The sequence below is a fragment of the Oreochromis niloticus genome, linkage group LG5 (assembly GCF_001858045.2).
Source record: "Oreochromis niloticus isolate F11D_XX linkage group LG5, O_niloticus_UMD_NMBU, whole genome shotgun sequence".
Classification (NCBI taxonomy): Eukaryota; Metazoa; Chordata; class Actinopteri; order Cichliformes; family Cichlidae; genus Oreochromis; species Oreochromis niloticus.
Window position 1 is genome coordinate 39,575,205 of NC_031970.2, and position 21,527 is coordinate 39,596,731.

The window sequence follows — 21,527 nt, forward strand, 5'->3', positions numbered from 1 at the left end:
ATTCACTAAGGGTTAGCATAGCAGAATGAATGTCTTTGCTGACATAGCCCCTAGAGAGTGTATAACACTCTTGCTGTAGACGTGATAGAAGTTTTCGAATCTTCGACCTTTCCGTGCGACTTGAACACAGCACGCAGGCCACCCCTTCGTATTTTTATTCCACCGTCGCCATTTTGCTTAAGTCACAGTGCGCTTCTGGTTTTCTTCGAGCAGGCTCGGGTTTTTCTTGCCATATTCTACAAGTTTTCAAATATCTTTTTAAATTTTAAACTGGTAATTCAACACTACATACACTGTTTACATCATATGTATGGCAGTTACATTCACGCGTTATAACACGAACGTGAATACCACGGTAATAAACGGCCGTCTGAACGCTTAGCTCACGATTAGGTCGCTAACCGCCCAAGGTTTCGGTAGGCCTCTGTTATGTACACGAGCTAAAAAAAGTGTTCATCGATTAAGCATAATAATTTAAGAGTTCACATTTTTAAACTAGAGACTAGTTAGCCCGGTTAGCTATAAAGTCATTTTCCTTTCCGACTGGGAGTCACGTAGTTCATTAGCTTTGAGACACTTTTTGTAATTCAACAGTAAGTATATGAATGTTTTCTTGGCTGTCTTGGTCTTTAAATTTATATTTTCCTCGAGTTTGAGATTCGTTATTGTTATCTGAGTGTTTCAGTTTAATTTTTGTTTGTGTCCTAATTAAGATGACGATCATAGTTAAGGCCAATTGTCACTGGCAAGCTAAGGCTTCCGTGTGTAGAGTGAAGAAGCCTCCCAAAACAGTACTTGTAGATTTTCCTGCATGAGACACTAGAAATGTGAAAGTATGTAAGTGTCGAGCAGGCTTGTTTCATGTTGCTGTGTGGAAATGTGTTTGTCCTGTTTGTCTTTCAATAACCAGTGTTCAGTTCCCCGGGCAGTGTTTCTGATGTATTTGTAGGTTTAAACCCATCCTCTTGGCCCTCTTTGGGAATCCCTGGATACGGATAATTTGCCCCCAGTTGATTGGCAGAAGATTTTTTTTTCTCCAGCATTTGGTAATCAAGACATGAAAGTCCTGCAGCGTTTTTCCTCCCAACCTCCAGCATTCAAATGTCACAAAATGTGTAAAATGCCAACAAGCCCAAGAAGAAGCTGAGGATTTTTTTCCCACCAACCACCCCACCTTTCTCATCTTTTTTCCCACATCAGTTAGAGTTTCTTCTATTTTTTCTTGTTCATGCTGTTTATGTCCCCCTACTTATTTATGTCAGTAGCCACACCAAATAGTATCAATGATGATTTACAAGAAATCCCCAAAGGACTTTATTGCATCAGCATCAGTATTGTTTAGCGGTTTGGCAGAGATCAGGATGTCTCAGAAATGGGATGTCGTAGGAAGACTAATGTCTTTGGGAGACCCACCCCACTTTTCCTCTTATCTCATGGATCAAGTGTTCCTTCAGGATTTCCTTACTACTGTGGAGACTCCGTACCAGCTGTGCACTCAAGAGGCAGACCACTTCTCTACTACCTCAGGTAAATGAGCTGCAATGCTTCACACAAAAGCAACATTTTGTTGTTGAAATGTTATAGGCCATCTCACATGAGTACAGGTCAGCTTTACAGATTACTCTCAGTGCAGTTTTTTTGCCTTTTCTACAAATTTGTCAAATTGTTTTTTTTAATTTTTCTTGTGCAGAACATCTTGTTGTTTGTAGGGCTGCCACAAACGATTATTTTGATAGTCGACTAGTCATCGATTATTTTTGCATTAGTCGACTAATCAGATCATGCATCCATTGGACGTAACAGGTACAGCTGATTGCACCAGCAGCATCTGCTCTTATATAACTATCATTAGCTTACAGCTTTGAGTGTTGAAGGTATGTGCTAACTAAAAATAAAGACAAGATGATAGTTTATTAAATTTTAATGACATTTGCAGATTGTTTAGGTGGAGTTTAATAAACCCAGCCTTCTGCTCCTTGCTATCTAAAATATAACAGGACACCGGAGTATATTCTCGAGCATCTCACACTTCTGATAATCAGCTGTCTGCTTGACGTTTATTCAGCTGTGTGAAAACTATAACTTTAATCTCAGCCAAACCGATTTACTCAGGAACAAATAAAATTGTGAAAAAAGCCAAACAATAACATTTTTAAATTACCTAAGTGACTTATGTATCATGTTTAACCTGAGTAGCGAAAGACCGCGGTGGGTTTGAAAATGATTTGCCAGGAGTCCGGTGTTCTCACCGGCTCTAGTGAGCCTTGAACCCCGGCTAGCTATCGAGCTGGTGGGTAACAGACGTCTCTGAAAACGTTGGCGCTCTTTTGAAAATATGTGGTGTCTTGATAAACCAAGCAGATATTTGAAGTTTACACAGCTACATTCTCACCTGAAAATATGTTAAACGTTTATTTTGTGACCCAGAAAGAATAATAAGAGTGATATTAAAACTAACTAGCTGCCGCCATTGTTGGAAACTGATGAATTCTGGGATAGATTGGGCCACGAAGGATACACCCGACCCATCCTTCAAATCTGGGGAAATGAAGGGCGCAATTGTCGGAGTCTTCGAATTTGGACAGTCTTTGTAGTGTCGCTGTAACGTAATTGGCCTACAAATGCGGGCACAGGAGGATGCGGCTCCTGAATTTGGACACAGCTATGATACCGGACACAGCTGCTTCTTCTTCGGAGTGTAACAGCAGCTGGCATCCTTGTACATGCAGTGCTGCCATCTTCTGTTTCAGTCAGTTATTACACTCTTAAATCCTACTACTTATTCCTGCGTCTGTCGGGATCTTACAAAGCTTCAAACGACGCGTCGACTATTAAATTAGTCGTCGACGATTTTGATAGTCGACGTAATCGTGACTAGTCGATGAATCGTGGCAGCCCTAGTTGTTTGACTTGAAATCTAGTTGGTGATGTACAGAGTCTGGGTGAACGTTGTGAGTTGGTGCTTCATAAATAAAATGAACTGAATTAAAAATGGAGTGAAAAAGAAACACTCATTGTGTCATGGGGAGCACTATAACTATATGCTTTAGCAAAAAGGAAAGTTTGAAGCCTAATCTTGAAAGTAGAGATAGTGTCTGTCTCCTGAATCCAAGTGTTAGGAACAACAAGTAAGCCTGTAGTGTGAGAGCGAATTGCTCTAATAGGGTGATATGGTACTACAAGGTCATTAAGATAAGATGGGGCCTGATTATTTAAGACCTTGTATGTGAGGAGCAGGATTTTGAATTCTGGATTTAACAGGAAGCCAATGAAGGGAAGCCAAAACAGGAGAAATCTGCTCTCTCTTTCTAGTCCCTGTCAGGACTCTTGCTGCAGCATTTTGGATTAACTGAAGGCTTTTCAGGGAGTTTTTAGGACATCCTGATAATAAAGAATTACAGTAGTCCAGCCTGGAAGTAATGAATGCATGAACTAGTTTTTCAGCGTCACTCTGAGACAGGATATTTCTACCTTTAGAGATGTTGCGCAAATGGAAGAAAGCAGTCCTACATATTTGTTGAATACATATACAGGGACATACTCTGGTTATTGTCGTGCACCAGGAGGATCCCAGGACCCGCTGCAGCAGCGTAGGGCACCAGTGGTGGACCTGGAGCTCAGTGGCAAATGTCAATCCTCAGGCCACCCTCATGAAGTCTGTTTCTGATTGTTTGGTCACCTTCACATCAGTGGCCTGCTGTAGGTCATTTTGTAGCTCTGGCAGTACTCAGACTACTGCTGCAGCTCTCGATTGTTTTAGTAATCAATTAATTTATCGATTATTCCATCGGATACAATTACAGTGCTGGCGGTGAAGAAAAGCCAGCATATCAGCATTCTGAGGTTCACCTGTGCTTTGATGCAACGTTTTTGTGCTGCTGAAAACAAGACAGAATGATGGTGTAGATGTGAATTGATATGAATAGTAATTGATTGTCCAGCCTAAAGACCCTCAGGTCAGCGAGTTTGACTATTAGTTTGGTCCTCACGGTGTGTGTGTGTGTGTGTGTGTGTTTCCACATTAAACTATGCCAGTGTCATCACTGGTGCTGTTGTGTATCAGTGTGTGGAGCCTTTTCATCCACACCTGCTCCTGAATGTGTTTGTATTGCAGCTATGGGTGAAACGCTCACACATTGGCTCATTACACAGCTCTGTGTTAAACAAAGCATCCAGCAAAGTCTGTTTTTGTTTTGTTTGTTTACAAAAACCAAACCATTTGTAGAGATTTGGGCGACACAACATCCCTGTGTTGTTCCTGGTACACACTGACACTGAGCGTTTAAATATTCCATTGAAAAACTTCCAAAATGTACCAAATGTGTTGGTTTGGTTTGAAGTGTGATGTCTGGTTTCTGTGCTCTGTGTTGTCAGGGAGGTTCCTGTAGGCCCATAAGAGAACCAGCTGCTGGGTTTAGAGGTCGTTCTTTTTCATCACCAGCGCGTAAAACAGCTTTACTATGACCAGCCATGGAGACGACTGCTACTTCTTTTACTATTCTACCTGCAGTAAAGTAAACAAACCTGCTATATGCACACATTGGGCTAGAAAGTGTTGGTGGCCAGAAGGAAGAGTCCAAGCTTACTGTTTGTCTGTGCAGGGAGACAGTTGTCCGTTCAGACACTGTGAGGCAGCTATGGGGAACGAGACCATCTGCAGCCTCTGGCAGGAGGGACGCTGCTTTCGTGCTGTCTGCAAGTTTCGCCACATGAAAATAACGGTAAGCAAAATCTAAATGGAAGAAAGGTGAAGGTCTCTCCTTCAGGCTTTGCCCAGTCAAGGCTGTGTGTGCCTTGAATGGCCATTAATGAAGAGTAAAAAAGCCCACGCCTCCCTGTAAACCAGGATCTCCACTCCTGACTCCTTCTTTCAGATTTCTACAATGTGAAGTGCTGTTCACAAACACAAGGCTGGTTAAAACGGGGGCACGTTCCCTCACCTTCAGTTCTTAGCTACATAGTCCAGAGTGGTGTTACAAACCACAGTGTGGTATGTGATTAGGAGTCTAGACTTGGACCTCTGAGCCTCCTCTGAGAGTGAGGAGCGTTTCTCCTCATGCATGTTGTTTCACAACGTCAGATGGACACCGTATAATGTTCACATGTTAATGTTCTTCATCAAAACAGAAAAATCGAAAGGAGATCCCGTGTTACTGGGAGAACCAGCCGGCAGGCTGCCAGAAGCCACACTGTGCCTTCTACCATGAAAAGCCTCGCTACATAGAAGGCGTCTTTGTCCAACCTGATAAAAGTGAGTGGAAGCTGTTTAAACACACACACAGACATTTTACATCCACTACAGCAAGATGCTAATGACCGTGGCTGTTACCGTCCCAGACGTAAAGAAGGAGGAGGAACAGCACCACGAGGAACAGACTGTCCCGGCGGCCACGGTGAACCCTCAGCTCAGAAGTGTCAAGACTGAAACTCAGGAGCCAGTGCCGAGCCCCACCCATCCACCAGTCGTGATTAATCCAGCAGACGATGATGAGGATGAGGACGGTGAGCTGAATCTGACTTTAAAAAAGATTTCTTTATACAAGAAGTTAATATTTTGTTGATTCTAATCATGGATGTCTTTCAGATCAGTTCTCAGAAGAGGGAGAGGAGGGAAAGGGTGGCCCTTCTCCTAGAAAGCTGCCCAAATCAGGTGCCACAGCAGAGAGACACAAGCTCACACCTTACATCGTATCTCGGTTTGTCAGTTAAGCATCTTAGCCTCCCATATCTCATAAAATCTTTTGTCTTCACAGACGATTCACTGAACTTTGGAGTGAGCACGTTGGAGGAGATCCGGCTAAGGAAAGCCCTTAAGGCCAGCATGAAGAGGGCCGGTTACCCCCTCCAGACAACCGAAACATCCACCAATGTGGAGAAAGAAAACATCCAGACGTTTTTTCGACCAGATGTATTTGACTCAAGAGATGGTAAAAAGTGTAAACTTGGACTTTGAAAGTCTTGCAGGTCCCAGCTGTGTATGATGTTGCTTGTTCTGATTCTCCAGATGTTGTTCAAATCGTGACCAGCTGCGATTTTCCAGTCTTCAGTGTAACTTTGGTGGCGCTGTCCTCCTGTTCGCTGCTGCTGAAGCAGATCTACTTTAAAGCTCAACATGTTCTTTGTTCAGAGATGCTCTTGTGTTTTAACTCTAATCTCTCTTGTGTTTGAAGAGCCTGGGGGAGCCAGAGTTAGTGTGACTAAAAGACTTGGGAGAAAGATTAACAGCACTGGTAAACTTGCTCTCTTGCTGCAGTTGTCAGATACTATTGTGAGCAATAATGTAGAGATTAAAAGCTCATTGCTTGTTGTTGATATAGATCTAAGAAGTGCAGAAGATGTCCCCCTGAAAAGGAGCCTGGCTAGGCGTTTGGGTAGGGTCGTGGATGTGGACCAACCATTTCTGCCCCCTCAGAAAGGTCAGTACTATAAGAGCTCCTGCTATGGCCTCTGACTCATGATGGTGCCATTCAGACTGAAGCCTCGTCTATCTTCTGTTCCTTCAGCTCTCAAACCTGTAAAGGAAAGACTTGGATTGCTTTGTGATCCTGTTGCACCCACTCAACCATGTAAGCAGTCTGACCGATATGAGCTACACTTAGATTGATTGTGGAATAATATAAATCATACCCATGCATGTTTTCATGGTTGCAGCTGAGAGCAGTGCGGTGTCACAGAAGGTTCCTGAGCTTATCCACATAAAGACTCTGGAGGAGATCAAACAGGAGAAGGCAGTGAGGTCCCAGCCTGACAACCAGAAAAACACCAGAGCCACAGAAGTCACCGAGAGCAAAGCCAGCAGTGGAACAAAGCGAGCCATCGCCATGAATGACACCTCCACCTGCAATGTCAAAACATTTTCTGAGATTCTTCACAACAAGAAGAAAAGACAAGAGGAGGAACTGGAACAGAAGCCCTGCGCTGAGGTCAATCACACAGCAGAGAGAGATCAGGGCAACAGCCACGAGGAGGCCGACACAGCTGGGCCTGAGGTCACCAACGTGGGCCAGATTAGAGTAAAGACCCTGGAAGAAATCCGCATGGAGAAGGCAGCAAGGAGTCAGCTCAAGCAGGCAGTGGACGCTGAAAACAGGAAGAGGTCTTATACTGAGGAGAGCAGTGCCAAGAAGCCTCGCCTGCTGCGCATTAAGAAGCTGGCCCCCCAAAGTAAGGCTGCTTTTTTGCATATTATATCTGTGCTATTACAGGAAGTGCATGCACATCTGTTACACTGTTTTAATGTCTTTCTGATGGCATTTGGTTTTGAGTGGTTGGTAACACTTGGGGGGACATTCTATTAATATGAACTTTTGGTAAGACTGTAGCTGTGTCCAAATCCATGGGCTGCATCCTCCTGAGGACGCATTTGTAGACAGCGTACGTCACCGCGACGTGCCAAAGGCTGTCCAAATTCGTAGACTCCTCCGAATGCAGCCGACAAATGCGTCCTCCTTTTCCCCGAATTTGAAGGATGGGTCGGGTGTGTCCTTCGTGGCCCACCATATCCCAGAATTCATAGCACGGCCCAGCCAAACTCCAGTTTCCAACAATGGCGGCTGCTACTAAATTTTAAAATTACTCTTATTAATCTTTCTGGGTCACAAAATAAACTTTTAACATATTTTCAGGCGAGAATGTAGCTGTGTAAACTTCAAATATCGGCTCGGTTTATCAAGGTATCGCATATTTCTAAAAGTGCTTCGACGTTTTCGGAGACGTCTGTTACCCACCAGCTCGATAGCTAGCCGAGAGCTCGAGCGTCACTGAAGCCGCCGAGAACGGCACAACTCCCGGCACATCATTTTCAGATCACCGCGGACTTTCAATACTCTGGTTAAACGTAATATATAAGTCACTTAGACAACCTAAAAATGTTATTGTTTGGCTTTTTTCAGTGTTTTATTTGTTTGTGAGTAAATCGGTTTGGCTGAGATTAAAGTTATTAGATTAGATTAGATTAAATAAAACTTTATTAATCCCCCGGGTGGTTTTCACACAGCTGAATAAACGTCAAACAGAAAACTGATTAAACAGAAGTGTGAGATGGTCGAGAATTTATGCCAGCGTCCTGTTATAATTTAGATAGCAAGGAGCAGACGGCCGAGTTTATTAAACTCCACTGAGACAGCGGTGACGCTAATCTGAAGGCTAGACCGTCCAGTTTCCCCAGCCGTTTACTTCCGGCCTACCCGACCTTCTGAGGACCCGGCCCACGTAGACCGCGAAGGCCGGGTCCTCAGGGGGATGCAGCCCATGAATTTGGACACAGCTTGTATAACACAGGCTGTGTCAAAGGCCATAATTCCCCTGGGTGGATGAATAGATCTTCTATTATTCATTCCTTCTATTTTGTCTGTCTCCTTTCCTGTAAAATACCTGGAAATTAGGCAAGATTAAGCCGCTCCATAAGGGCGTTTTTATCCTTACCACGTGCCCCTGTTGCATAGCGCCGCATGCCGCAAATTAAGTATAATTTTTTTCACAAAACACAAACGACCGAGCCCTCATGTAACATCATGTAACCAAGCAAACGACACATTTTGTGAAAGCCAATAGATCTCACAGATTCCAAAGTGTCTGCAGGTTTCGTCACATCCCAACCAAAAGTTACTGAACCAGCCAGAGCCTCTGCTGCCGCTTCAAAACAGACATCCGTCTGAGACTGCAGCTGGTTTCCTGGTTAACTCCCACAATGCCTCAGATCTGTTTTCTGCCAAAAATCACAGTTTTCTGCCCAGTTACAGACATTTGATTGGACGAGGGCAAGGATCATAAATTGTTTACACAGAGATTGTAGACCATATAGTAAAGCATTGCTGGATTGTTTTTTTCTCCTAGCGTGGTTTTGAAACACTAACATGAACCTTATGTTGAACTTAGCAAGCAGCATCACAGCAGAGAAGACAAACAAGCCACACAGTCCATCTCCTGAATCCCAGGTACTGTCTGCAAGCCAGAAGAAAAGGCTTTCTTTATTTTTACTCACTGTTATTTTCTTTGTCATCAGCCAGACTGTTGGTAATGCTAATGTTCTGTCTTTGTAGACCAGTAACAATATCAAGGTGAAGACCTTTGAGGAGATCATGCGGGAGAAACGCCTTCGAAAGCAGGAAATGTTGGAACAAGGCAAAGTGGGAGAACCTGACACAGAGCCTTCTCAGAATCAGAATGCCAGCGATACCCTCAAAAAGAAGGCTCCTTCATCACCGTGCTCCTCCTCGCCTTCCTCCAAAACTCCACGTGCCGGTTCCACCGAAAGAGTTCCTGTTCGCAAGCTGATTACTCTCAGGTCTACGGCTGCATCACCTGGAAACAGTGTGGCTGCTCCTGAAACAACAGCTGCTGTTGTTACTGTGCAGAGCTCTTCACCACAGCAGGCTGGGACAAAGTCCAGCTCCAGGGTAGCTCCAGGCAAGAAGACGCAGGTCGCCACTGCACTGTCACCAGTCAAGCAGCCTCATGTGACAGGACCCTCTACTGCTGAGGAAACAATGGACACGAATCAGAAGGAGTCCCCAGAGCACACTGCAGACACCAAAGGTACTGTCACACATCTTTCTATTGTAAGCCAAGTGCTCCCAGATCACGCAAAGCACTTTATCTATGCAGAGGTGCTTTCTCTCTAACATTCACACACATTCATACTGCGGTGGATGCATCAGAGAGCACCATGGGATGAGCATCTTGCCCAAGGATACTTGGCATGCAGCCTGGAGCAGCCAGGGATCGTTTTAATCAGTCATTTTAATGGAGAGGGGCAGAATATCAACCAGAAACTAGAAAGGGAAAATTTCAGAAGAAATTTTATGTGTGCCTATGCCGCTGCTAATCACTGTAGTTTGCCATTCATACGGCTACAGAGAGCAAAACTCAGAAGAGAAGCCATTCTCCACCATGAACTATGGTAAAAACAAACACCGCTCACGCTTCACAGATGACAGCTTACAGTTTTGTGTAAAGATGAAGTTACTTCGTACAGCGCCGATTTGCAGACGCTGTGCACACAGGTTCATGAGCAGAAGTCCCATTGTACCACGGCAGACCCGACAATGTTTGCATGAACATGCTTTGAAGCATTACGTTATGGACAACTTTTCACACATGGTTGGTGTACCCACACAGGCAGCTGTAGCTTTTCAACTCATAGCCCAACACACACCCAAAGAACAGCCAAGAGAGCACAGACTTTACACCCGTGGGTCCACCTCCCCTGCAGCGGCACTGCAGACCACGCCCCGACACACACATCAAACACATAAAATAAATATTTATGCACTATCGCATTCACTTTTTGTTTTTTGTTATTTTTACACAGTGTTCTGAATGATGAACAATGGTCTACAGCCAATCTTGTGTATTATTATACAAACTTTGGTTGTAAGATTCAGATAACTATTTAATAAAAGCTAAATATTTTATATGAGAGTAAGAAAGAAAAGTATATCTTTATGTCCACCTTTCTCTGTTAATGCCCTACCTGGCCCCCTGGCAAAAGCTTTGCTAGATCCGCCCCTGCACAGTTACCAGCTGTCAGCTACACAAAAAAAGGAGCTTGGTGTTTACAGGGAGTGCAGAATTATTAGGCAAATGAGTATTTTGTCCACATCATCCTCTTCATGCATGTTGTCTTACTCCAAGCTGTATAGGCTCGAAAGCCTACTACCAATTAAGCATATTAGGTGATGTGCATCTCTGTAATGAGAAGGGGTGTGGTCTAATGACATCAACACCCTATATCAGGTGTGCATAATTATTAGGCAACCTCCTTTCCTTTGGCAAAATGGGTCAAAAGAAGGACTTGACAGGCTCAGAAAAGTCAAAAATAGTGAGATATCTTGCAGAGGGATGCAGCAGTCTTAAAATTGCAAAGCTTCTGAAGCGTGATCATCGAACAATCAAGCGTTTCATTCAAAATAGTCAACAGGGTCGCAAGAAGCGTGTGGAAAAACCAAGGGGCAAAATAACTGCCCATGAACTGAGAAAAGTCAAGCGTGCAGCTGCCAAGATGCCACTTGCCACCAGTTTGGCCATATTTCAGAGCTGCAACATCACTGGAGTGCCCAAAAGCACAAGGTGTGCAATACTCAGAGACATGGCCAAGGTAAGAAAGGCTGAAAGACGACCACCACTGAACAAGACACACAAGCTGAAACGTCAAGACTGGGCCAAGAAATATCTCAAGACTGATTTTTCTAAGGTTTTATGGACTGATGAAATGAGAGTGAGTCTTGATGGGCCAGATGGATGGGCCCGTGGCTGGATTGGTAAAGGGCAGAGAGCTCCAGTCCCACTCAGACGCCAGCAAGGTGGAGGTGGAGTACTGGTTTGGGCTGGTATCATCAAAGGTGAGCTTGTGGGGCCTTTTCGGGTTGAGGATGGCGTCAAGCTCAACTCCCAGTCCTACTGCAAGTTTCTGGAAGACACCTTCTTCAAGCAGTGGTACAGGAAGAAGTCTGCATCCTTCAAGAAAAACATGATTTTCATGCAGGACAATGCTCCATCACACGCGTCCAAGTACTCCACAGCGTGGCTGGCAAGAAAGGGTTTAAAAGAAGAAAAACTAATGACATGGCCTCCTTGTTCACCTGATCTGAACCCCATTGAGAACCTGTGGTCCATCATCAAATGTGAGATTTACAAGGAGGGAAAACAGTACACCTCTCTGAACAGTGTCTGGGAGGCTGTGGTTGCTGCTGCACGCAATGTTGATGGTAAACAGATCAAAACACTGACAGAATCCATGGATGGCAGGCTTTTGAGTGTCCTTGCAAAGAAAGGTGGCTATATTGGTCGCTGATTTGTTTTTGTTTTGTTTTTGAATGTCAGAAATGTATATTTGTGAATGTGGAGATGTTATATTGGTTTCACTGGTAAAAATAAATAATTGAAATGGGTATATATTTGTTTTTTGTTAAGTTGCCTAATAATTATGCACAGTAATAGTCACCTGCACACACAGATATCCCCCTAAAATAGCTAAAACTAAACACAAACTAAAAACTACTTCCGAAAACATTCAGCTTTGATATTAATGTGTTTTTTGGGTTCATTGAGAACATGGTTGTTGTTCAATAATAAAATTATTCCTCAAAAATACAACTTGCCTAATAATTCTGCACTCCCTGTATGAGAGTAAGAAAGAAAAGTATATCTTTGTGTCCACCTTTCTCTGTTAATGCCCTACCTGGCCCCCTGGCAAAAGCTTTGCTAGATCCGCCCCTGCACAGTTACCAGCTGTCAGCTAAATAAAAAAAGGAGCTTGGTGTTTATTTCTCTCAGAAACAGTTCATAACTTCCCTTCAACTCATTCATGTCACCTAAAAAAAAGGTAAACCTGTTTCTCCATCACCAGTTCAGCTCTGATGATTCAGTAAGGTCATCTCCTGGTTTCGACCAGCCGCTTCTACAGCTGTGGCTCCAGCAAACATCAGCTGATACTAGAAATTAAAATCAAATGAATTCTAACAACAGCTGATCAAGCTTAAACGTGCTGCTGTTGTTTAGCGCGATAAACAAACAAGAGAGAAAAGCCGATCATTGATCAGTTTCATGACTGAAGTTTGAACAGGCGAGAGAATGACAGGGGAGGCTGTCATAAAGTTCAACATCAGTAACTTAGCGCGCACACAGCTGTATAGAAACTCCATCGTGCTAGCTACCACGCAGTACGAGTTATTATAACTGATTGTAAAAAGTCAGCACAACGAAAATAAACTACACCTAAACTCGGTTTATATCTGACCCAAAGAGAGTGCAGGTCATAACTTCTTACCTGAAATTCAGTTCACCTCACGCTCCGACCGGCAGCCGCCTGCTTCTCCTGCCTTCTGTTTCCCTGATCCACGATCTACCACCGGTCGATCGGCGGTCACCTCGCCGCCTCGTTCCCCGCATGTTCTTTCTGACACACACCGGTGGATAGCTGCCCTCGGTTGTAGCTCCGCGTCAGCGACTACCAAACAATTCAGTTATTTTTTCCACATCGACCAGCATCTGGACAATCCACCGCCTTTCACTGTTTGTACCGTTACTAAAAAAAAAACCCTCATCGGCTCATAAAAACGAAAAATAAGTCCAGCTATGACCCTGAGTCAAAAAGACAGCCAGCTCGGGTTAGCTAGCTACCTGTCTAGCTCTTTGCAGGCACCGAAAACATCAGAGCTAATATGGGATGTCTTGGTAACACGAGCAGATATTTGAAGTTTACATCTGGCCAATCCACCACCTTTCACTGTTTATACCGTTACTAAAATGAATAAATAAATAAATCATCGGTCCATATAAACGAAAAATAAGTCCAGCTAAAACACATACTGTCGGCGAGCGACCGGGTGCTGACACGAGTTTCACCCGCCTCAATATAAGCCAAGCCTGGGTGCTTTTTCACGAAGGGTCGCTAGCGGCGCGAGCTAACTATGCTAGCGGCGCTAGCTAGCTAGCTAGCCGGCTATCAGCAACACATAAGAGAACTGCTGCTAAATAAACTACACCTAAACTCGGTTTATATCTGACCCAAATAGAGTGCAGGTCATAACTTCTTACCTGAAATTCAGTTCACCTCACGCTCCTGCCTTTGCTTTCCCTGATCCACGATTGACCTCCGCGTTAGCAAACACCGGTCGATCGGCGGTAGCCTCACCGGCTTGTATGTCTCGTTCGCGGCATGTCCTTTCTGTCACACACCGGTGGATAGCTGCCCTCTGTTGTAGCTCCACCACCAAACAACTCAGTTATTTTTTCCACATCGACCAGCATCATCGGCCCATATAAACGAAAAATAAGTCCAGCTAAGACACAGACCCTTGCCGAGCGATCGGGCGATTAAACAAATTTTAGCCACCTCACTATCAGCCAAGCCTGGGTGGTTTTCCCGAAGGGTCGCTAGCCGCGCTAGCTAGCTAAGCTAGCGGCGCTAGCTAGCTAGCTAGCCAGCCGGCTATCAGCAACACGTAAGAGAACTGTTGCTAAATAAACTACACCTAAACTCGGTTTATATCTGACCCAAATAGAGTGCAGGTCATAACTTCTTACCTGAAATTCAGTTCACCTCACGCTCCTGCCTTCGCTTTCCCTGATCCACGATTGACCTCCGCGTTAGCAAACACCGGACGATCGGCGGTAGCCTCACCGCCTTGTATGTCTCGTTCGCGGCATGTCCTTTCTGTCACACACCGGTGGATAGCTGCCCTCTGTTGTAGCTCCACCACCAAACAACTCAGTTATTTTTCCACATCGACCAGCATCATCGGCCCATATAAACGAAAAATAAGTCCAGCTAAGACACAGACCCTTGCCGAGCGATCGGGCGATTAAACAAATTTTAGCCACCTCACTATCAGCCAAGCCTGGGTGGTTTTCACGAAGGGGCGCTAGCTAGCTAAGCTAGCGGCGCTAGCTAGCTAGCCGGCTATCAGCAACACTTAAGAGAATTGTCGCTAATATGGGATGTCTTGATAAAACGAGCAGATATTTGAAGTTTACACACCTACATTCTCGCCTGAAAATATCTTAAAAGTGTATTTTGTGACCTAGAAACATGAATAAAAGACATATAAAACGAAGTGGTGTCCGCCATTGTTTGACTCGGTAGAGGCATGCTATGAATTGTGGGATATGTAGTTTTCACCAAGCATGGCACCCTTTAGGCCGTACTTCTCCCGGTATACCACTAGAGAGAGCCAACACACCACAAATGAAGTCTGTTTCTATGGTGCCAAAAGCAGAATCTTTCTCAGGAGCCTAGAAATTCGCCTAAATTTGCACTAAAATCTAAATATTTCAAAAACTATAAAAGTTATAAACACCAAAAGTCACACCATACTAGCCCAGCTCCAGCCGCACAAAATGATGTAACATATGTACCCCTATTGTCAAAACTGTTTGGCAGAGGAGCGCGGGAAAATTTTCACTAAAATATTAATATTTAAAAAACCATTCCAGATCCAGCCGCACAAAATGAGGTAACATATATGAAGCTTTTCTCAAAACTGCGGGGCGTGATACGTGCCGAAATTTAGGCGGAAGATGGAGAATAATAATAATAATAATAAGAATAATAAATCCGACGAATAGTAATATGTGTGCCTCTTGGCATAGGCACACATAATAATAAGAATAATAAATCCGAGGAATAGTAATATGTGTGCCTCTTGGCATAGGCACACATAATAAATCCGAGGAATAGTAATATGTGTGCCTCTTGGCATAGGCACACATAATCAAAACGTATTACATAAAAGCTATACATTGGTATGGTGTAGTTAAACTATACCATAATGGATTTAACTCACACCCACAAAGTCCCCCTGCTCATGAAGGCATGTGGGGTGGCTGTAGCTCACTGATCGGAAGGTTGGTGGTTCGATCCCTGGCTCCTGCATGTCAAGTATCCTTGGGCAAGATACTAACCCCAAGTTGCTCTCCGATGCATCCCTCGGAGTGTGAATGTGTGTGAATGTGGTTAGAAAAGCACTCAGTATAGAGTATAGAGTATAGTTTGTGAGAAAGTCTGCGATTGGGTGAATGTGGCATGTTGTATAGAGCACTTTGAGTACTCCGGGAAAGTAGAGAAGCGCTATAAGAGTCGGTCCATTTACAGACCCGTGTTTAGTTTGCCAGTGGACATGTAAATGATCCAGGGAAGGCTTGTGGTCGCTGACACCAAAATCGAGTCCTTTGTCATCAGTTTGACTCACGGTGTTTGAAGGAGCACCATCCCACAGTCAAGCAACTCCATTCTTTGGAGGTCTTTTTCTGCCCAGGGAACAGGATGACTTCACTGCACGGAGGCATTGGAGTGGGCCATGCACCGTAACATCTTGGACAGCAACCTGCTTCCCTCTGCTAGAACACCTAAGACGAGCCAGTCTTTGGTCCTTTATCTGTGGCAGGAACTGAAAGTTTGAGTAGCCAAGCAAGAAAAGGCCAAAATCCCTCCTGAGAGTTTCTTAAACCTGGTGACCACCTAAAAGAAATGTCTTACTGTTGTACCTGCCAACAAGGATTAAACACAACTTAGAAGCTGTTCATTTCTTTGTAAGTGAGCAAACATTCAGCAGGGGGTCAAATAGTTCTTTCCCTGCACTGTAAGCTGACCTTAAACTGACCCAACCAGGAGGTGCATGCTAAGTTTGAGCCAAACAGTTTCCCATTGCTTGTAGTTTGTAGTGACACACTGGTTCGCTCTGATATTTCTTGTAGCGTGAAAAGAAACAAAAGCATGTGAATTCTAACCAGTGACCAAACTATGGTGTGAGGCAGGATCTGAAAGTCTCTGCAGACTAAAGCATTTGATCGACATTACTTTCTACTTACAGGGAGACCGAAACTGAATGTGAAACCATCTGTGATGAAGCCTGCAGTGCTGGTTAAGCCTGGCCAGAGGAGGCGGGGAGCAGAACAGTCTGCTGTAGTTGCTGTTAAACCTCTAAACAGCCCTTCTGCACTGAGTGAGGAGCCACAGCAGGAGCCACGAAACAGTGACAGACATGTAAGGTTGCATGTGTTCAGTGTGATGCACTTCATATTTAATTTCTATTGTGATAATCCTGTATAGAGAAATGCAGATAAATGAGGGACTGTGAATTTGTTTTGCCTCGTCAGACTCTCCCATCCACCGGCGTGGATACTCCACGGAGCTCTGCTGCGCCCCACAGTCACTTCACCCAGCTGGAGTCTGGCTCCAGTTCTAGCCCAACAGGAGAGGAGCTTCAGACCGTCCCAGTCTTCAAACAGAGTCTAGGCCAAGAACACAGTCTGCTCATCAGTGGTGCTACCACCAGGGAGTCCTGCACGGTGCCCCAAAGGTAAACATGAGTCCAGACAGAAGAACAGATAAAAGAGTTTGCTGTGTGCTGCTGGCTCAGGGGCTCGAGGACGCTGTCACCCAGCTGAGTGCTCATTGGTTTCATTCCCAGTCTGGCTTTGGGGAAAGACCAATAAAAATACCAAGTTACAGTTGAAAATAAGTATTTATGTTCAGTATGCACTTTATTAGGTACACATAGTTATTACTGTGATAGGCCCCGTTTTGCCTGCTGATTCTCTGAGGTAGAGATTGAACACGGTGCTGGAAACATTGCTCAGAGGCTTTGGTCCACACTGATGTGACGCTTCGCCCCATTGTTGACTGCACACCAAAGACGCATATTTCTGATTCCAAATGTGCTGTGTTGGATTGTGATCTAGTAACTATGGAGGCCATTTGGCTACAGTACACTTACTATGAGGTTTGGGAAACCAGTTTGAGCTTGTTTGAGCTTTGTGATTGCTGCTGGGACCAGTGTCACCTCCACATCCTCTCGAGCTCTTCTCTGAGCCCTTGGTATTTCTCCAGCTTCTCGTGTTCCTTCTTCCTGATGTTGCTGTCATTGCTACATCGATCACTACGGCCGTCTCCTTCTGTTTGTCTACCACCACTATGTCCGGTTGGTTAGCCACCACCAGTTTGTCCGTCTGTATCTGGAAGTCCCACAGGATCTTAGCTCGGTCATTCTCCACCACCCTTGGGGGCATCTCCCATTTTGACCTCGGGACTTCCAGGTTATGCTCGGCACAGATGTTCCTGTATACTATGCCGGCCACTTGGTTATGGCGTTCCATGTATGCCCTGCCTGCTAGCATCTTGCACCCTGCTGTTATGTGCTGGATTGTCTCTGGGGCATCTTTACACAGCTTGCACCTGGGGTCTCGCCTGGTGTGTTAGACCCCAGCCTCTATGGATCTTGTACTCAGAGCTTGTTCCTCTGCTGCCATGATTAGTGCCTCTGTGCTGTCTTTCAGTCACTTCCTCTGTCTGCCGGTGGTACATACCGTGCAGAGGCCTTCCATGACTGTTCTTCTCCTTGCTCCTCTTCTTTCTTGGGTTTCTGCTGAGTGAGGTATTCACTAAGCGTTATATTAGTTATAGTAGGGGCTTGGTACCTAATCTTAGGTTTTTGTCCAGTTGCTGCAAGCTCCCGGTAGGACAGCAGTGCACACCCATGGCAACCCACGGGTGTCAGCTATACGAGTGTCTGACCTGTTTCATTGTTTTTGTAGTGGTTCCCTGAGATCTCTTTGTGTCTCTGCTCTTGGTGAAGACGTTCCACGCTGAGAACATGCCAGTTTTTCTCTGAGTTTTTTATGAAATTGGTCATGTGTCATATTTTCTATTCAAAGCACTTTATACAACTTGGCTCATTCACACAAGCATGTTTTTTCTAACATTCACACACACTTATACTCCAGTGGATGCAACTTGGGGTTAGTATCTTGACCAAGGGTATTTGGCATGCCGACAGGAGCAGCCAGGGATCGAACCACCCAGCTTCAATTTAGTAGCTGACCTGCTCTTCCTCCTGAGGTGGTCAGAACACCAGAAATCTGATTCTGGGCTGTGGCTGATTGCTCGGTCATTTCTAGCTCTCTGCAGCTATAATCCCAGTGTGAATAGATCAGGATTGAAGTGTTTTACAGGAATGTAGCATTTCAGTAACAAAGTAAGTAACAAGGCTTTCTGTCGTTCAGCTCAGTACAGAAGACACCCTCTCAGCCCAGATCAAGGAGGCTCAGCACCGCAGCATCCCGGGCTGCCTCCACCTCTGCCATGGATGACTTCGAGGAGCTGATCAATGAGTTTACTGACGACCACCTTGATGGTGATGTGGACCCCAGTATCGGAGAGGACGACCTGCTGCAAGAGCTTTCTGAAATGATTGACAGCTGAGAGGACACAATCAGCAGTCCGCCCCCGAGTCTCTCTGGGTTGTGGGACTTGGCTCCATAGTAGATGTTGGGCTATTTAGATGTATTTCGTTCTTAAAATATAACTTTTTTTTTTTAACCTATGAGTCCATATGTTGCTCTTTACATTTTCATCATCTTCTCTCAAAGACGGTCCTCTGTAATTTCCTCTTCACGTGAATATTTGATGATGGAGGAATTACTGTGCAGGGCCTCAGTCCTCTTCATCATGTGTGTTTATGATCCCACTCCAACAAAAGCTGTTGTGTTAGAGATGTGCTTACCACCATCCCAGGTTTGTGTGGATGCTGTTCATTTAGAGAGAAGTTATATCTGTATACTGTGTATGCAACAGAACTATGTGTTTGTTGTTCTGTGAGTGGACGAGCCTGTTCCCACATTGTGACATTGATGAAATAGATCAGTTTGATTTCAGGACTCTGTCACAGAACCTATGGGGAGTTTAGGGTCAAGTCATCATTTAAATTAATTTATTGGAAAGGCGTGTGTGCATTCATTCACATGTGATCGAGTGTATCCCCTGCCTGTGACTGTCCTCAGCTTATATATGTTTTATTAATGTGTGCATTTCTTTCATCACTTATGTTTAGTAGTGGACGTCCTTTTAACCCAGAACAGTTGGTGTCACCGTGTAAGAACTGTCGTTTGTTATTTATGAACAGCTCAGGGACTGTTTCACATGTTTCTATGTTCTTTATACAATAAAAAAAGAAACGGGGGGGGGGGGGCACTTTGATTTTAGCAGTACTGCCTACATGTTTTTGTTTGGTCTGTTAGTAGATCAGCTTACTTTCTCTGTCCCGACCCTCTCACACAGGCTGACTATTCAGAGTGATTTGTACATTTACTGTGTAAATAAAAATTATTTTGAACTAATTAGAATTCTAGTTTATTATTTATTTAATAATAAGTGTGTGTGTGCGTATGCAGTGGCGGTCCTAGCCTGTTTGGTGCCCTGGGCGAACTCCCCCTCTGGCACCCCCCAACCCTGGTACCCTCCACCCCACACATAAAATGTATGTATATTTTATGTGTATATATGTATATTAAGGATTGTACATGCATATAAAACGTATTTTACTGTAAAACCTGTTGTTGGAACAATACTGAATTTCACCAGAGAAACACATATATGAAGAGAGAGAGTATGCATAGTATGCAAACGGCTAACAAACAGCCATCATAATTCATCAGACAATAAGAACAGGACAAATCAACAACTGGCAATGACTCATTAATATTGTGCTGAACAGTCCAAAAGATTCAGTCAGCTACATCAGTGTCTACTGTTTACTATCAAAGCCAAGTGGCTAACAAATGTAAACAGAAGTTTTCACTATCCTGACTAATTGATGTCATCTTGTGTCTTTGTTGTGGTCAGTGCGATCCGCTATGCTGCTGCATGCTGGGGCAGCAGGTTGAGGGTCACAGACGCCAACAGACTAAATAAACTGATCCACAAAGCCAGTAATGTTGTGGGGATGGAGCTGGACTCCGTTAGGGTGGTGTCTGAGAGGCGGATGTTGTCCAAGAGAAGGACAATCATGGATAATACCTCCCACCCACTCCATGACATGCTGGCTAGTCACAGGAGCACGCTCAGTGAGAGACTGAGATTACCCATAATGCACCACTGACCGACACAGGAAATCATTCCTGCCTGTGTCCATCTCCCTGTACAACTCCTCCATCTAACACACTGTAAACACTGCTATAGTTACACTCTTTTTACACACACTCTTTTCTACTCTGTAATATTCTTTCAATTTTCTTGATATTTATAATCACCTCTGTTAATCCTTGATATTTATCACTGAGCGATCTGTATATATTAGTGCTATAATGTGTTGTTTGGAGTTTAGTCTGTTACTGTTACTATTTTTACCATTTCTTCTTGGAGCAACTGTAACCCACATAATTTCCTTAGGGATTAATAAAGTATTCTGATTCTGATTGGTTCAGGATGACCTGCCATTATCCAATGACACATCTGCTTACCTGTATCTTTTGCTCGTTTCTCCTCCTTTTCTCTTTTTTCTAAACTGAGCACCTGATGACTTTGAACCTTTCTTGTCCATCTTCCATTGGTTTTAATGTTGCACTCCAGTATGAACCCCCATCCCCCAACCCGAGAATCACCACAACATAATCTAACAGACCTACACCTTGGTTCACAGATTCACTTTGTCGAGGGTTTATTTCTGGGATTTCACCCAACCCAGGATTCAGGTCATGAATACATAATGGGCTTGGATTTACAACATTATGAATGAAATGTGCTCTATTTGGAAGCAGCAGGTCTCTCCTCCCCTTTCGACGGATTGTGTTTGAGACTTTAAATCATCAAACTGTAAATTATACATTTTAAATTGTTATTGATCCCTTTACCCCGAGTCCTAAAGTGTTGATTTATTTTCTTACTCTTCTTATATTTATTGTTCGTTTACTTGCACTGCTGTAACTGGAGCCTCGTCGTCTCGTCTCTCTATATACTGGACTGTATGTAGCGGAGATGACAATAAAGTTTACTTTGACTTCAGCAGCGCGCAGGCGCACCGAGGGCTCTCGCGCTCAGTTTTCGCTTATAGAATTTTGAAAAAACATCGGCGTAGATTATAAGTCTGTATCATGATGTCTGGTGTTTTCGTGTTTGTTGGTTTGTTTTTATTTTATTCTGCGAGTTGGTTATTAGATGCTGCTCCAGCCAGCCAGAGAATCCCCCGCCGCCCCGCCCTCTCCTCCCTGTGCCGCAAGCAGCAGGCGCACCTCGCAAACGGAGGGCGCCC

General features: G+C 44.3%; 1 protein-coding gene across 2 annotated transcripts; it reads left to right on the top strand.

The window, feature by feature from the left end:
* The first annotated feature begins 156 nt into the window (after nt 1-156).
* On the top strand, nt 157-19,617 carry zc3h11a (zinc finger CCCH-type containing 11A). Of its 2 annotated transcripts, none has more exons than XM_013267010.2 (17): nt 157-273; nt 1,455-1,527; nt 4,375-4,514; nt 4,602-4,721; nt 5,128-5,251; nt 5,338-5,502; nt 5,585-5,650; nt 5,754-5,927; nt 6,171-6,230; nt 6,318-6,416; nt 6,504-6,566; nt 6,652-7,164; nt 8,878-8,936; nt 9,042-9,537; nt 16,314-16,486; nt 16,600-16,802; nt 18,505-19,617. In XM_013267010.2, the coding sequence occupies exons 3-17, from the start codon at nt 4,461-4,463 to the stop codon at nt 18,701-18,703; spliced, it is 2,568 nt and encodes an 855-aa protein (XP_013122464.1). In that variant the 5' UTR covers nt 157-273; nt 1,455-1,527; nt 4,375-4,460; the 3' UTR covers nt 18,704-19,617. The 2 variants fall into 2 exon arrangements, with proteins under 2 accessions (XP_013122464.1, XP_013122462.1); XM_013267008.3 differs by having other exon boundaries at nt 159-593.
* The last annotated feature ends 1,910 nt before the right edge of the window (nt 19,618-21,527 follow it).

What these genes read in the sequence shown, in the direction of transcription:
- zc3h11a (XM_013267010.2), top strand. Translation starts at nt 4,461, where the DNA reads ATGACCAGCCATGGAGACGACTGCTACTTCTTTTACTATTCTACCTGC. An exon ending in TTCGCCACATGAAAATAACG is followed by an intron (nt 4,722 to 5,127) that starts GTAAGCAAAATC and finishes TCATCAAAACAG; the next exon opens with AAAAATCGAAAGGAGATCCC. An exon ending in TAGAAAGCTGCCCAAATCAG is followed by an intron (nt 5,651 to 5,753) that starts GTGCCACAGCAG and finishes TTGTCTTCACAG; the next exon opens with ACGATTCACTGAACTTTGGA.